We start from the raw sequence: 14,564 nt of genomic DNA, 5'->3' as shown, positions 1-14,564 counted from the left end.
GTTGGTTTCTAACGGGTAATAAATGTACTATGTTGAGAAGTTGTTCAAATAAATGCCTTGATACATATGAGGGGAGAGACGGGTTCTTTAAGAGGCTACTTGAAGCTATGGAGCAGCCAGGCAGGGAAGTAATCCCAGTGAGGCTAAACATTGACATTCGAATCAGGGTCTGAAAGAATATCTTTTAAAGGAGCACTAAACACAAAAATCACCCTGTGATGCCTAGAATTCATGATTTTATTTTTATTCGTGAATATTTAACGCGGAAAACACAAGTTCCATTTGAAGGCAGCACTTAACCCTAAATGTTTTCGTTAGCGAGATTATTTGCCAAAATGTATGTGTTTGTGAAGTACTGAGCATGAGACTTGGATTATACTGCACAAGTTGTGAGAGTGGATGTTTTGATATAGTTTTGCTGTCGTTAAACTTAAATTCATCAAGTATTTCTACAGTTTTTTTCTTTTTATTATTCTACGTTCACCGGGGAGACAGAATAATTTTGTTCATGAATCTAAGGCATCACACAGGGTGAGTAATTGAAATACAAATGATCACTTTTGGGTGAAGTGCTCCTTTAAGAAAGGAGTGGAAACAATAACAAGAGTTTTAACATACCGTGTTTTGCATACTTGTTAAATGATACTCAGTAAATGATATACTACATTTGACTTAATACCTGTAATTATTATATGTTACCTTGTTATAGTATCATGTATCAAATCACAGAGACAAGTGTCACATACAATTTACAGTGTAAGAATCAGAGAATACATGATGACATCGTAGTAAAAAAAAAAAGGTTATTCTAAGAATTCAAAGGAGAGAACATACTAAAAAAATTGTTATTACATATGAATCTACGACCTACAAAACAAATACTGGCATCATCAGGTTTTTGTAAACTATAGACTGATTTCTAGCACGTCTAATTTCATGTTTCAATACAAACAGTGCAGCATTGATAATGGTGTTTCTTCTTGTGCTCTGCAGTTAGACTGGGTTGTAGATATGTGTCATAGGTGTGTTCCGCGTATACAGGTATTTTGTGTGTAGACCTCACGCTATGGCAGAAATGAACAGGGTTTCCCTTTTCCGTGATACTTTATGCAGGGTTAATGGGAAAGTTGCATTTCACCAAAGGATTTTATGCCTTGTTAAAGTTCCAATTTTTAAAAGCCAAATTGCTAACCCTAAATGACCGGATGTTACAGAGAATGCACTGACGCTGGTGACGTCGGGTCACCTGATCTGAAATGTCTTTTGCTAAGCTAGTTTTGGCTAGGGAATTTACATTTAAATTATTTTTTAAACTGCCGCTTAAAATAAAAAATCGCCTGCCTTATCATAGATATAGATAAATGTACAGTATATTAGAGGGCTTTGTTAACAAGACCACAGCTGTGTGAACCACAGACAAAGCTAGGAGCAATCTATTAATAGTCCATTCATTTTCCTATAACTACTAGAGATCCTAGAGACTTGGTAGCAGACAGAAAAGATGTCACCCGTGAGAGGTTTATTGATGTAGGCGACTAGGCGTGCGAGCACTAAAGGCAACGATAAGCAATGCAACTTTGTGGGGAAAACTCTAATGGTCAATAGTGCAGAAGAGTTGCCTCCACATTGTTGCTTAAAGCCAGACTCAGCTGTTTTGGAAATAATACATTTTATAGGTCCTATGTGGACCCTTTTCACAGCAGCCATTTTGACTTGTCATGGAACCACCAACAAAGGTGTAGTCTAATAAATATAGAATATGAATCATTCTATAACCATAGATACAGCATATAAATATGTTGTTACACCTTTATGTCTACCCATCTACAAGTCAAAATGGCTGCTCTGGTGGGGGCGCTGCCCCTCCATCACTGAAGGCTAGAAAGAGTCTTTGCGACTGATCAGCTGAGACAACTCGTAATAATTCTAAGGATTAGCTAGCTAGCTTTACCTGGCTAGATTAGCATAACTATTTACACAAATTTGTGCACTCATTTTGCACACATTTTTGTTCATTGTCATTTTCACTCTGGTCAAACTGCTGGGGGGGGGGGGGGGGGTTCTTAAGCAGCTGAGTGTGGCTTTAAATCACATATCACCTTGTCAGGTCATCTGGAGAGAAAGTCTCTATCTCCCTCTTTTTAATGCCTGTTGCTAGATTTTTCCCATCTGTATTGCCTAAAAGATTGCCCAGTGCATCACCGCCATAACTCTTTGAGTGACTCACTGAGTGACAGAGAGAGAGAGAGAGAGAGAGAGAGAGAGAGAGAGAGAGAGAGAGAGAGAGAGAGAGAGAGAGAGAGAGAGAGAGGGGGGGGGGGGGGGGGGGGGAGGGGGAGAGAGAGGGGGAGAGAGAGAGAGAGAGAGAGCGAGAGCCAGATAGACAGAAACAGATAGAATAAGAGAGGGGGAGCAGATAAAAAGAGAGAAGGAGGGGGGGCAGATAGAGAGAGAGGGGGGGGGAGAGACCGATAGAAAGTGAGAGAGAGGGGGGGAGAGACAGATAGAAAGAGAGAGAGGGAGGTTACTGGTGGAGCTCTTTCTGTCCTTTGTGGTGCTGAGGTAGAATGAGGTTATAGAGACTGAGGCTGAGCTGAGGTCTTTGTGTCGAGGCATACTGTGGATGTGAAATACAGGTCAGAAATGCACAACAAAATACAGCACAACAAGCATATTGAGTAGACTGACAACGTGTTCCTGAATTACTTCGTACCTGAGGTTTCAGTGAGTTGTGTGGTGAAAGCAATGCAACAGTAAAAACCTGAGTATGGTGACATGCCCATGTCGACAACATATTGACGTTCATGATAATGTAAAAAAAAACTTATTTTCTTCTTCATTCAATTGGTTCAACGCTGTAAATATTGTGACATAATGTCACTGATATAAAAGTATAAAAGTTAAGCTTCTGTTTGATCATTCGAGGGATCACACGACTCTTGATTTAGTAACACGGTTCGAAATATCGGTCCAATTTGGCAAGAGCAACTGTTTGCTCTTCTTCAACCTCTTCTGTTCATCCCAAAACCACACACACACAGACACACAAACTCAGGATCTCAGTAACGGGCAAAGCTGACAACCTGCATAACTCCAAACATAAACCAAATTCTCTGTTCCATCAAACAAATGATTAACGCTTTACCCGTCGCTCACCCAAATACTGATATGGAACCGACCCAAGGTTACAGTCTATCCCACGACTGTTCTACACAGCAGGGGGGAAAACATCTGCAATCAATTCTGTTTTCCTTCCCTTGTTGTTCTGAGTCACACTGAGGACCTCTTTGTTTGAAGCCAAACCTTGAAATAAGTAGAGGAGCACCCTGTCCTACTCCCCTTCCCCCTGTGTTGGAGCCTGAGATGGTGAGGGCGCCTCCGACCACGAAGGATCTTCAGCCTCTTCTGAAGGACCCTGGAGCAGGACGGTGCAAAAGAAAAAGAGAAAAGAAATCACAGTAAAGCTCACAGTTGAAGATGCACTGACTAATATTTCATTTGAAAGGAGGACTGTGTAGATGTAACCGCATACAATTTCGTGGAATAAGTGCGCCATTTAGTGGTCGAGTGTACAAGGTAACAGAAAGAGGACCACGTAGACTCAACCACTAAAATACTTGCTTATTCCACGTAATTGTATGTGATCGAGTCTACTCATTTACATTTACATTTACATTTAATTACTTAGTTGATGCTTTTATCCAAAGCGACTTTCAAGTTATGTACAACTAGTCAGCAGGAAGGGTACAACTCTGGCAGCTAAGGGTAAGTAAGATTGTTCATCAAACAGTGTCGAACTTGAGTGCTAGTCTTGAGTGCATAGTAGTATAGAGATATTAGAATAGTAGGTAGTAGTGTAGGCAAGGTCGATTCCTTAGTAGTAGTAAAAGACAGTACAAAGGTTAGTAGTTTTTATAATTTTTTTTACGCAATGCGGCCCCCATTTCAAATGATTGAAAATCTTAGTTGGTGCATCTTTAACACATGTTACATGCTACTGTAGAACTGTGTTACAATATTTGGACATTATTTTCTTCTGCAGAGGTGTGTATTATTACATGCAGTGGAGAAGACTAGGGGAGAACGGGGGACGTTGTCACACGGGTAGGTTGTCACATTCATTATATTTCACTACCAGAGGGTCCTGTCTCCCATACTTTGGTATTTAAATGTCCAGAATTGGGGTCAGAGTTCACCTACATTGTCATCTTTGGAGTGAAACAGCTGAATTTGAGGTGAGAGGACTTTGTGTTTTTCATGTCCATTCGTAAATATTCCGCTCAGTATTTTTCTTCTAGGCTTTTACACAATTGTTTATAATGAAACAATTATTACCCTTAAAAAGTGTGAAGGGATAGCTATAGTTTAGATTGTTGTTAGCTAGCTAACTAGTTGTTAGATGGCTGTTAGCCTTGATGCTATATATCAAGACATTCCAGTTGGGGTTGGTCGTCACATTTTATTTGGGGTTGGTTGTCACATGTTGTGTAGGCTATTATTGTTAGGCCGATTTATTGTGTTCTTATTTTGTTATATAGGATGGCCTACAGATGTGTTTCCTGTTTATGTTCATGTTAAGATGCATTAAGTTATGTATTTGTCAACTTGTCAATGCAATTAAACTTTCAAATTTTGTTCTGCCTTCTTGTCTTCTTTTTAAGATTTTCCCCATTAAAACACATGGTGTGACAACCAACCCCATAGTCTGTGACAACCATCCCCATGATGGGGTTGGTTGTGACAGAGTGTCTTTGATAGGTGATTAACTCTTTGTTACAATACGTTGGAAAATGAGAGGGATACACATTTCAAGCCAACATCTTAAGCTTCAATTTAATGTAGGAATGACTATTGAAAGATGTTTTGATGATGAGCAATTCACACTAGAGTAAAAAGTGTGACAACGTCCCCCGTTCTCCCCTACAGATCACCAGGTCAGATCAGCTGAATCTCAATGTCCAGACTAAGGACATGCAGACTCAGGTGGTTCTGAGTAGGAAGAGCATGTGGAACAGCCCTCCCACTCAGTCAACAGAGTCAACATCAGCTGTGCAGTACAGCGTCAGTAACCTAAGACCTCTGATTTTACATCGAATGGACAAAAAAATTACATAAAAGTGTGAATGTGGGTTTATGATGAATCCACGGGGCCTGCATATGCACATAGATATACACATACATACAGTAGGTGAGACACCTAAATAAATGAAATTGCAAGCTTCAGGTTAATAAAATGTGCTCATATTATATAGATTTACAAAAGATTTTATTAAAAAAAAATTATAAACCTTTTTCACCTTTATTGGTAATAATTAAATAAGTAAAACAATGCATTGGAATAACATTTTAAGAATTCACGCACTTCAATCAACACCTTCACTTTGGATTGTGGCCACCGCCCTTGGGTATCCCTATCCCTATTGGGTATCCCTAACACTATGAATTGTGGGTTATTCCCTCAGGCAAAGTCTGCAGACTTGCAGACTTAAGGAAAGTGTGCATAACGGGCTGTGAGAGACCCTCATGCACTTACTGTTCCCTCGTGAAGTTAGCGGGAGCGAATGTGCATCAAAAGTCTGTGAGTGAGGACATTGAGATTGGACCTGTGTCAGAGATGGGGGAAAAATAAGAAAAGGAAGAGAAAAAACAAGAAAGAAAACCCTGAAAGGGTTAATAGGTATACGTGTAAGCATAGTGTAATGGGATAAGTTACAAAAACAACCCAAAATAAGAGCATAGAAATGTCAAGTGAGTGACTATGTTGGGGGGGGGGGGTACAGTTCCAGCGGCTGTCAGACCTTAAGGCGTGAGGAAGAGGAGGACGGTTATGTCAGGAAACGGAGCAGTTGGTTCAGGTTTCCCCTTTTGACATTGACTCATTCTTCCCTTTCGCGTGCGTTGCGTCTGAGAAAGGGAGTTTGCCTTAAAGCAGTTTCAGTTCTTTAAGTGTCAAGAGAAAAAAAACGCTTCTTTGAAACGCTGTTCATCTGTGAGAGAGGAGACAAGACGAGGAAGGCTTCAAGAGAACTTATTGGCCTCTTTAGGTAAAAAAAAAAACCAACCGAAAACGGTTGTGTAATTTGTCTATTCTTGGAATGAACAAGAGGGCTGAATGAACAAGAGGGCTGAATGAACAAGAGGGCTGAATGAACAAGAGGGCTGAATGAACAAGAGGTTTCTCACAGGCATTTTGCCGTGTATATGTTCAGTCACGTGAATCACAATAGTAAGACTGGATTCGAGGGGTGATACTTTGGATGTGTTTGGGGAATTTAGAGCCGCCCTCAATTTCTGAATTATTTCATTATCATTCATTCCAATGAAGCCCATTTATGGTAAATAACAAGCAAAGCATAGTGTTGAGAAGTATTATATAATCTAAACGACTCTGATAGATTTTCTTATTATATTTTATTCTATTTATTTATATATACATTCTTCTTGGCTATTATCAAAACCGAAAGTAAAACTCAATCAAATCTTAAATGTGGAGAATAAATACAGCTACCTATATCTGGATCATGGATCTGCTTTGCTTTCGCAAAGAACTCCGAACTATAATTAATATCTTCATTTGAATACGTCTGGGTCTTTGGTCAGACAATTGCTTATGTATCACACCAAAGTGCTTTGTTGTTTTTTTTGTAAAATTTCTTTTTACCTTTGAGCCATAAAAGAAAAACCCTTCATACAAAGATTTATCTTTCCTCACCTGTTGCTCTTCAACTACTTCTTGAGTTACTTTCTGTGGCTGTGGAGAGAAAGGCAACTGAATGAATTGAATGAAAAGGAAAAAGCCTTCCTCCTCAAGGACTATAGCCGTGCATCTCTGGCATATCTACACAGAGACCGTAGAGGCTTTGAAAACACGTTTACAACATAATAAATCATATTGTCAGAGTGATTGCTCCATACCCATTTCCTTGGTCGCCCTCGCGGTCGTCTCTCCCCGACTGGCTCTGCTCTCTGAGGCGGAGGGGATAAATGGTGGGTTTTAAAAAAGACTCACAACGTCTTCATTTGAAATGTTTTCATGCCGGTGTGTTTGTTTTGGAGGAATTGGAAGCAGCCTCCTTTAAAGGGGCATGCCAACATTATGTTAAATGCACTTACCATCTTCATAATGAGGTATGGAGATTTTTGTTTGCATCTGTATAACTTTATAACTTTGTATAAGTGTCATACATATTTGGACAGAAAAATGTAAATGTTTTTGGCCAACATCTACGCTAGTGGTCCGTATCCGCTTCCATTCATTTGTGCTACGCTAGGCTAGCTTGCAGCCGGATAGCTTTCTTCTGAACGCGCAGAGAGGAAATTGGTATCTATCTTCTTGTCTGACTCTGAAGAAGACGGTGAGCACATTTCCCATAATGTTGGCGTGTTCCTTTGCACATTCTTGTTACTGCAAGTTTTAGCTCTATAAACTGTAGTGAGTTTGGAGGGACTTGTGTTTGATTTTCAGAGAAATCTCTTGTACCATTCCCAACTGACTTGAACAAGCAGCGCTGAGATATGCTCCCAGTTATGTTACACCATGTACCATGCTTGGGTTGGGACGTGTCTCATCACATATACGTCTCAAGATACATAGCAGCTCTATGTACACATTTCTTATGAGAGGTCAGAGCACAGGGTCGCCCACAGTGCAGTTCCCTTGGAGCAGTTTGGAATTCAATGCCTTGCTCAAGAGCATTTTGGCAGAGATAATGGATACTGTAGATGGGCAATACCAGCTACTCTACAGTCGCCAGCCCACAGCTGGAAAACACCCTCCTATTGGTGCCAGGGATGGAACAGTGATCGACATTAAAGTGTCGGCTTCTCTACCTCTAGGCCACCACCTGCCACTCCCAGGTGAAACCCCCACATGTGAGGCTGAATGAACCAACAAACTACAAAAATGGCTTCTGGACATTATGGCTAACCCATACTTGGTTAGTGGCTAGAGATAATAAAACAGGCTTCCTCCAATATTGAAACCTACCCTTCAGATTCAATGAAGCTACATTAAGTAGCTATATTCCTGTGTGTAATAAAAACATTTCTTCTTAGATTATGTAAAATACAATATAATAAAATGTGTTAAAGGAACACGCCAACATTGCGGAAAATACTGTCTTCAGCTATCCGGCTGCAAGCTAGCCTAGCTTAGCATAAATTAATGGAAGTGGATACGGACCAGCTAGCCTAGCTGTTGGCCCAAAACACCTCCCAGAGTTTTAAGCTAGGCTAGTGTTCCGTATCCACTTCCATTAATTTGTGCTAAGCTAGGCTAGCTAGTCGGATAGCTTTCTACTGTTAAATATATTTAACTTGATATATGGGTACGGATATTCTCCTATAAGAAGGGGGAATTAGAGGGTAAATGCTTAACCACCATATGATGTCATAATAGAACCTTCTAGAACATAGAACCTTCTAGAACGGTTGGGGTGCGGTCATAATAGAACATTCTAGACCATTGAAGGGGGGGAATTGGTATCCAGGACGCGACCCTCTTTGCGCCGCCCCTGTGCCTCAAATAGATCCGCTATCAGCTCTATCTTTAATCTTTAAAAATGTTCAGTTGCTATCGCTATCAGCTCTATCTTTAATTTTTCAAAATGTTCAGTTGCTATCGCATGCACTCATCTGTGTTTCACTACACACATGAGTGCATGCTTACCAACTGTTCGCCTGTTTTTACTGCAACACTACTATCACCGACATCTAAGGGAGATCCCCCCTTGAATGGCCCTTCTAAGGTTTCTCTCCTCCACATTGCCTGTGGTGCATTTTTTCCTATTGCTAGGTTTTAGTGAGTTTTTCCTTACCTGGGGTGGGGTATGTCTGGGAGTGTTGCATTTATTTATTTTGCATTTATTTAAAAAAAAAAATTGGACCTTATGGTGTCTTTGTTTTGTCCTTGAATTATTGTGATGTTTCTTCTTGACTTGTTTAAAGAAGACATGTACGGCCCATGGGGACATTAACACTTTGAGTGCCAGCCACGGCATAATTCGTTATTTCATGCCAACCGTTGAGTGCCAGAAACGAGATATATATCCAAAATGTTGATCCGGGTTATCCATCCTCTATCCAGCATAGAAAGATCATTTAACAAGTACATATTTCAGATAACTCAACATGGGTTTCCTAGCATTGTTCTGTCATCAAACGTGTTTAGGAATAATATTGATTTGATTGTTATCACATTTGAACAAATTGGTCTAATTTAGTGTGCCTAGGCCTGCTGCTACAACCTTCATGGGGTTATGTTGTGGATTGTCTTATTTTTGTTATTAACGATTTCCATTCATATTTCATCAATCTAGCCTCACGTTACCACTGGCACTCTCTCTGAGCTCGAATTGGGAAAATACCGCCCCCTATCGTCTCTCCGGATGGTACTGCACCCCATTGGATTGGACTGAATGAAACGCATGGGAAAAAAATAGTCTGGATTCCACATTTTACTTGTCAGGCATGTAATCCGAGCCTAGTGCAGTCATCGGCCACCATCAGAACAGCGTGGAATATGTCTTTCGACCACCCAGCGTTGGATCAATAAACGCGATCGATATTTGGAATGGCGATCAGGAATTGGAATAATCATTTTGGAGAACATCTGATCTGAGGTAAGGAATCTATTTTACCACTATTGGGATAATCAGAGCTGTTTTCACCTATATATCAACGTGTCCCGTATGTGTGTATGTGTGTGTGTGTGTGTGCGATCAGGAAATAAGAGAATCGATTTTTCAGCCCGCTTCTATAGCGTGCAGTACACATATACTATCGATAATCTAGCGTTTATTTGAAAACTATTCATAAATAGGCCGAAAAATGACAACGTGTTTTGTGTATTCCAGTAAATGGCGATTCATGTGGAATCTTTTTTTTATTTTTTTGGAAACTTTCAAAAAACGAGCGTTTTTCAAAATGGTATAAAACGGAAATGAACCGATTAAAAAACAATCCGTTTCGACAATGTTGACTGCAAACAAGTCATTGATAAGCGACGGTCGTATTAGACACATAGCCATAATTTAAGATATAGTTTATGCGTTCACAAATGTGAGCGCTCTGTCATTGAATAGAGCGTTGGCACTCAACGGGGTATATAAGACTGGCACGGCTGGCACGGAAAGTGTTAACGTGTGTTGTCGGGCCTTACAAATAAATTTGATTTGATTTGATTTGTCTGACTCTGGAGAAGATGGTGAGCACATTTGCCATAATGTTCCTTTAACACCTTAAACCTGTCCCAGCACTGAGACTAAAGTTTATAACAACATTGCCATAGCCAGGCTTTGCTCATTCACTGAACTGTGTTCCAAATATGTATGATCAAGGTGAAACACACACCTGTGTTAACGAGGTGCCGGCCGACAGGATCAGACAGACTAGGCATTTTTCTGTCAAAATATGCATCACACTTTTATAAAGTTATACTTTAACCAGAGATGCCAAACCTCATTCTACATTAATTATGAGTTCACAGATTTTCTTTTTGTTGCACTAATGACGCAATTGCTTAATTACTATTCAATATCTAGTTGGAAAAATACAATAAATTCTACCATTGTAGCACATTCGTAATGGTGTTACAACAACTAAGGATTCAACCATTACATTCTGACCAGCGTGTTAATCAGCCCAGTGTGTTTAACCTTTGGTGCAGCGCGAGGGCCCTTGTTCCTGCTTCCCTTGGGTCGTCCTCTGGGTCGCTTTGGAGTCGGGGGTCCAGTGGGTTCCTGCAGAGATCAGACGTGGCACTGTGACCCACGACAAAAGCTGGATTGGATAAATAACGTGTCTGCTGTAGCCAGGAAACTGAGCTGGACCGCAGTTGAGTTGAGGCGAGCTGCGCTGGATGATGAGCTAAATGTTTCTCCATGTATATTATGAAATACTGTGTGACTTAAAGGTGCTGTAAGTGGTGTTTTTTGGGGTTAAAATAAGTGGTCTACAGTACGTACGTGTTCAAATAATAGCTCTACATTCTGACAGCCATCACTGCTATAGAGTGTCTGGTCAGTAACATGGGTCTCCCAGTCCCTCCGCTCTGCAGTAAACACAAAATAAATGTTCTGGTATCCCTTCTCACTTTATCCAATTGTCTGACAAAAATAAGAAATAAAAACTAGTTATAAGCTAATGTGTCCTTGAAACAAGTAAAATAATCTACCAGTGAAGTAATAATTTGGCGTGGCAAGAAATCTTGAAATAAGTAAAAATATCTAGGGTTCTCTCTCCTGGTTGGATAAAATGGGAAGGGATACCAGAAAATGTATTTTCTCTTAACTGCAGAGCAGAGGGACAGGGAGACCCATGTTACTGACCAAACACTGACCAACATATCAGTGATGGCTGTCAGAGTGTAGAGCTATTTAACACTTATTTTAACAAAATAATACCACTTACAGTACCTTTAAGGTCAAAGGTCTTACCTGCTGCTGTTTCCGTGGCCGTCCCCTGCCCCTGCGTGGAGGCTGGGGGGGTGACTGGGCCGTGCCTGGCTGAGGAGATGGCTCCTTGGTCCCACTGTTGCTCATCCCTGTGTGTGTCCACCAGCGTCAAGGGCCGTAGGCATTGAAGCCCAAAGCACAGGCCTCAAATGAAGGAAGGGAAGACCTGAGTGTCGGGAGCAGGGGTTACCTGGGGACAACATAACGAGGTGATTTTTGTCTTGTTAAGTGGCTAAATGTATGGATCTATTAGTGTTAAGAGTGTTAATATCCTGGCATTTAATTCAAATTGGTACATATTCCACATCAACTTCTCTCTCTGCCCAAACAAATGAACACCTATTAACCCTATGTAAGCCTTGGCAGCAGCCATAGCCTCAGACGAATGAGATGTCATATCTTTTGGCCAAACAAAATCTCAGAGAATCTCAAGAAATCACCAAACATCACCATAGAATCACACACAGACGTTCGAGATAGCTGGGCCATGCGCTAAGAATGGAGCAGGACCGGATCCCGAGAGTTAACCCTTTCACTACCACACTACCAAAGGGTTAACCCTTTCACAAGGTTTTCCTTTGCCCGGTGGTGTCTATCTTAACCCTTTCACAACCACACTACAGAAGGGTTAAGATGGACACCACCGGGCAAAGGAAAACCCGGGAAGCCCAAAACCACCTGGTGCAGAACTGTGACAGATCTGGACAAGATGAACCTGTCATGGGGAGAGAGAGGAGCACAGCATGGTGCCAAGGCCAGACCGCAACGGAGAGATCTCACTGCAGCCGTATGTCCCATAGGGGACGGAGAGGAGGAGGTAAGGAAGTACTGTAAGGGAAACATGCGAACGAACTGCAGAGACTAAAAGTAGCACAGATATTCACAACTCAATATCATATATCCAAAATGTTGATCCGGGTTATCCATCCTCTATCCAGCATAGAAAGATCATTTAACAAGTACATATTTCAGATAACTCAACATGGGTTTCCTAGCATTGTTCTGTCATCAAACGTGTTTAGGAATAATATTGATTTGATTGTTATCACATTTGAACAAATTGGTCTAATTTAGTGTGCCTAGGCCTGCCGCAATTACACGCACATAATAACTAACCATTTTAAAACGTGTGGACCTGTCACATCTACAGTAGAAATTGAGCCTTAGGTTTGTACATGTAGGCTATCTAGTCGACTTCCATCGCATATAAACCTCCACCCTCAACACCAACACAAGAGTATCTCCACATCCCCTGTTTAGCCTTGTTCCATCACTCGAATACATTACACTGACACAAACTCACATTATTCAGCTACAGCTAAAGTTGATGCAGTTCGGCTAAATGCTGTTGATACAGGTGTAAAATATTAAATTGTTCCAAATAGACTTGCATGTCTATCAATCAGAATAGTCCTGCTACTACAATATGTATGGCAACGATGACATATGAGAAGAATTAGGCTACATGATATCAAACGCGTGTTGTAACTTACCTTGTTGCAGTAAGTCGTGTTGTCGACTTTTGCTGAACCTGAACAATATAACTGGTCTTAATTATCAACCTCAAACATAGATCTTCTCATTGGCTGGAATTAAAGGATAACCTCACTCTCTCTTTCACTCAATCTCCTCTATTCGCGCATGTGTGATCTCTAGACGTTCGGTCACAACCACCCAGATGAAGTATAATAGGGGCTGGAGCTGTGCAATATATATATGCATTGCATACTTTCTCTATTAAAGCATGCTTCAGGACGGGGGTGGGCTGAGACGGGTGACCCCGCCCCTAATGTTCACTGGACCACCCACTTGAGTGAGATGGGCATCATACTGGCTTTGGTTCATACAATCAGACACTGGCCAATTCGGCACAAAGGCCTATACCATTTAAACAAAAGTACGAAATAGAGGTGGATATCACAACACTTTCCTAAATGACACCTCTAAGTAGGCTACTTAAAACATAAGTCTAGCAAATGTATTTTTTGTTCATTTTCCTTAGTTTGACGCTGCAGGACTCATTGGGAGGGTTCCCCAGGAAAACGAAGAATAGTTTAATTTCTTATTTACTTGAGATCAGGTTCCCGGGGAAAATGAAGAATAGTTGAATTTCTTATTTACTTGAGATCAGCACAATGGATAAATAAAGAGTGGTTATTCTGATCAGGGATTTCACTCTCCCCACTTCAGCTTCAGTTTGCAATTTTAATTAACTATATCTAACAAAAGAAAAGGTCTAAAGCCTACAGGTGAATACACCCTCCCGGTCCAGTTAATGTCGAACTATTCATGAAGTCATCATCATCATCATTTATTTATTCGTACATGGAATTACCACAGTCCAACAGTACATATTCATATAATTCACCAAATCTCATGGTAGATGAATGAGCTGGGAAAACGAAAAACTCAGTTCAATGAATGACTCAGTTAAAATGAAAGGAAGGAGAACTGATAAGAATGTATCTGCAGCAGAATTGCTCATTTATTAACTGTCTCAGTCAACTTCACCCAGAACTCTTTTCAACAGTCATTGAGAACTCGACAGTCACTCGTGTATCTGATTACTCATCTACTATAAATATTACTCGACGAAAGTGAACAGAATGATACAATCATTCATAACTGCCAAGCTGCCATTGAAGCTGGATAGAAAGCTGTGGTGTGATTGTGAGTGTTTGGTCAGTGGATGTGAGAACATTTTCTGTACTTTCACCATTCACGCCTACTTGTTCACTGTAAGTAGGTTATATATAGTATATACACACACAGTAAAAGTGTACAGGCAAAAGAATGTGTCCAAAAGCATTGGTATGCAAGTTACAGAGGGAGGGAGGGAGAGAGACAGAAAGAGGGGTAGAGCGAAAGAGACAGAAAGAGGGGTAGAGAAAGAGAGGGGGACGAGATAGAGGGTACAGAGAGAATAGTAGAGAGGGGGTACATAGAGAGAATAGTAAAGAGAGGGGGGTACAGAGAGACAGATAGAAGCGTAGATAGAGAGGGGGAAAGAGAGAGAAGAGAGAGAGCACTGGCAGGCCGGTGTGTCTGAGATTGTGCTGGCCTCTGATCTTGAGGTTTATTTAAGCTGAATTCCGTGGGCTCATCAGGCCC

General features: G+C 40.8%; 1 protein-coding gene across 1 annotated transcript; it reads right to left on the bottom strand.

Annotated features, from left to right (window-relative positions):
• Positions 1-3,331: 3,331 nt before the first annotated feature.
• LOC311229621 (uncharacterized protein) lies at positions 3,332-11,540 on the bottom strand (the record flags this gene model as incomplete). The annotated part of the gene is made up of 5 exons (XM_084315697.1): positions 3,332-3,415; positions 6,713-6,751; positions 6,916-6,966; positions 10,656-10,739; positions 11,436-11,540. 5 exons carry the CDS (start codon positions 11,538-11,540, stop codon positions 3,332-3,334), a joined length of 363 nt encoding a protein of 120 aa, XP_084171823.1.
• Between the last annotated feature and the right edge of the window lie 3,024 nt (positions 11,541-14,564).

This window comes from Notolepis coatsorum (assembly GCF_963971535.1).
Source record: "Notolepis coatsorum genome assembly, chromosome: 6".
Lineage (NCBI taxonomy): Eukaryota > Metazoa > Chordata > Actinopteri > Aulopiformes > Paralepididae > Notolepis > Notolepis coatsorum.
This window is presented reverse-complemented; position numbering and strand designations above follow the sequence as displayed.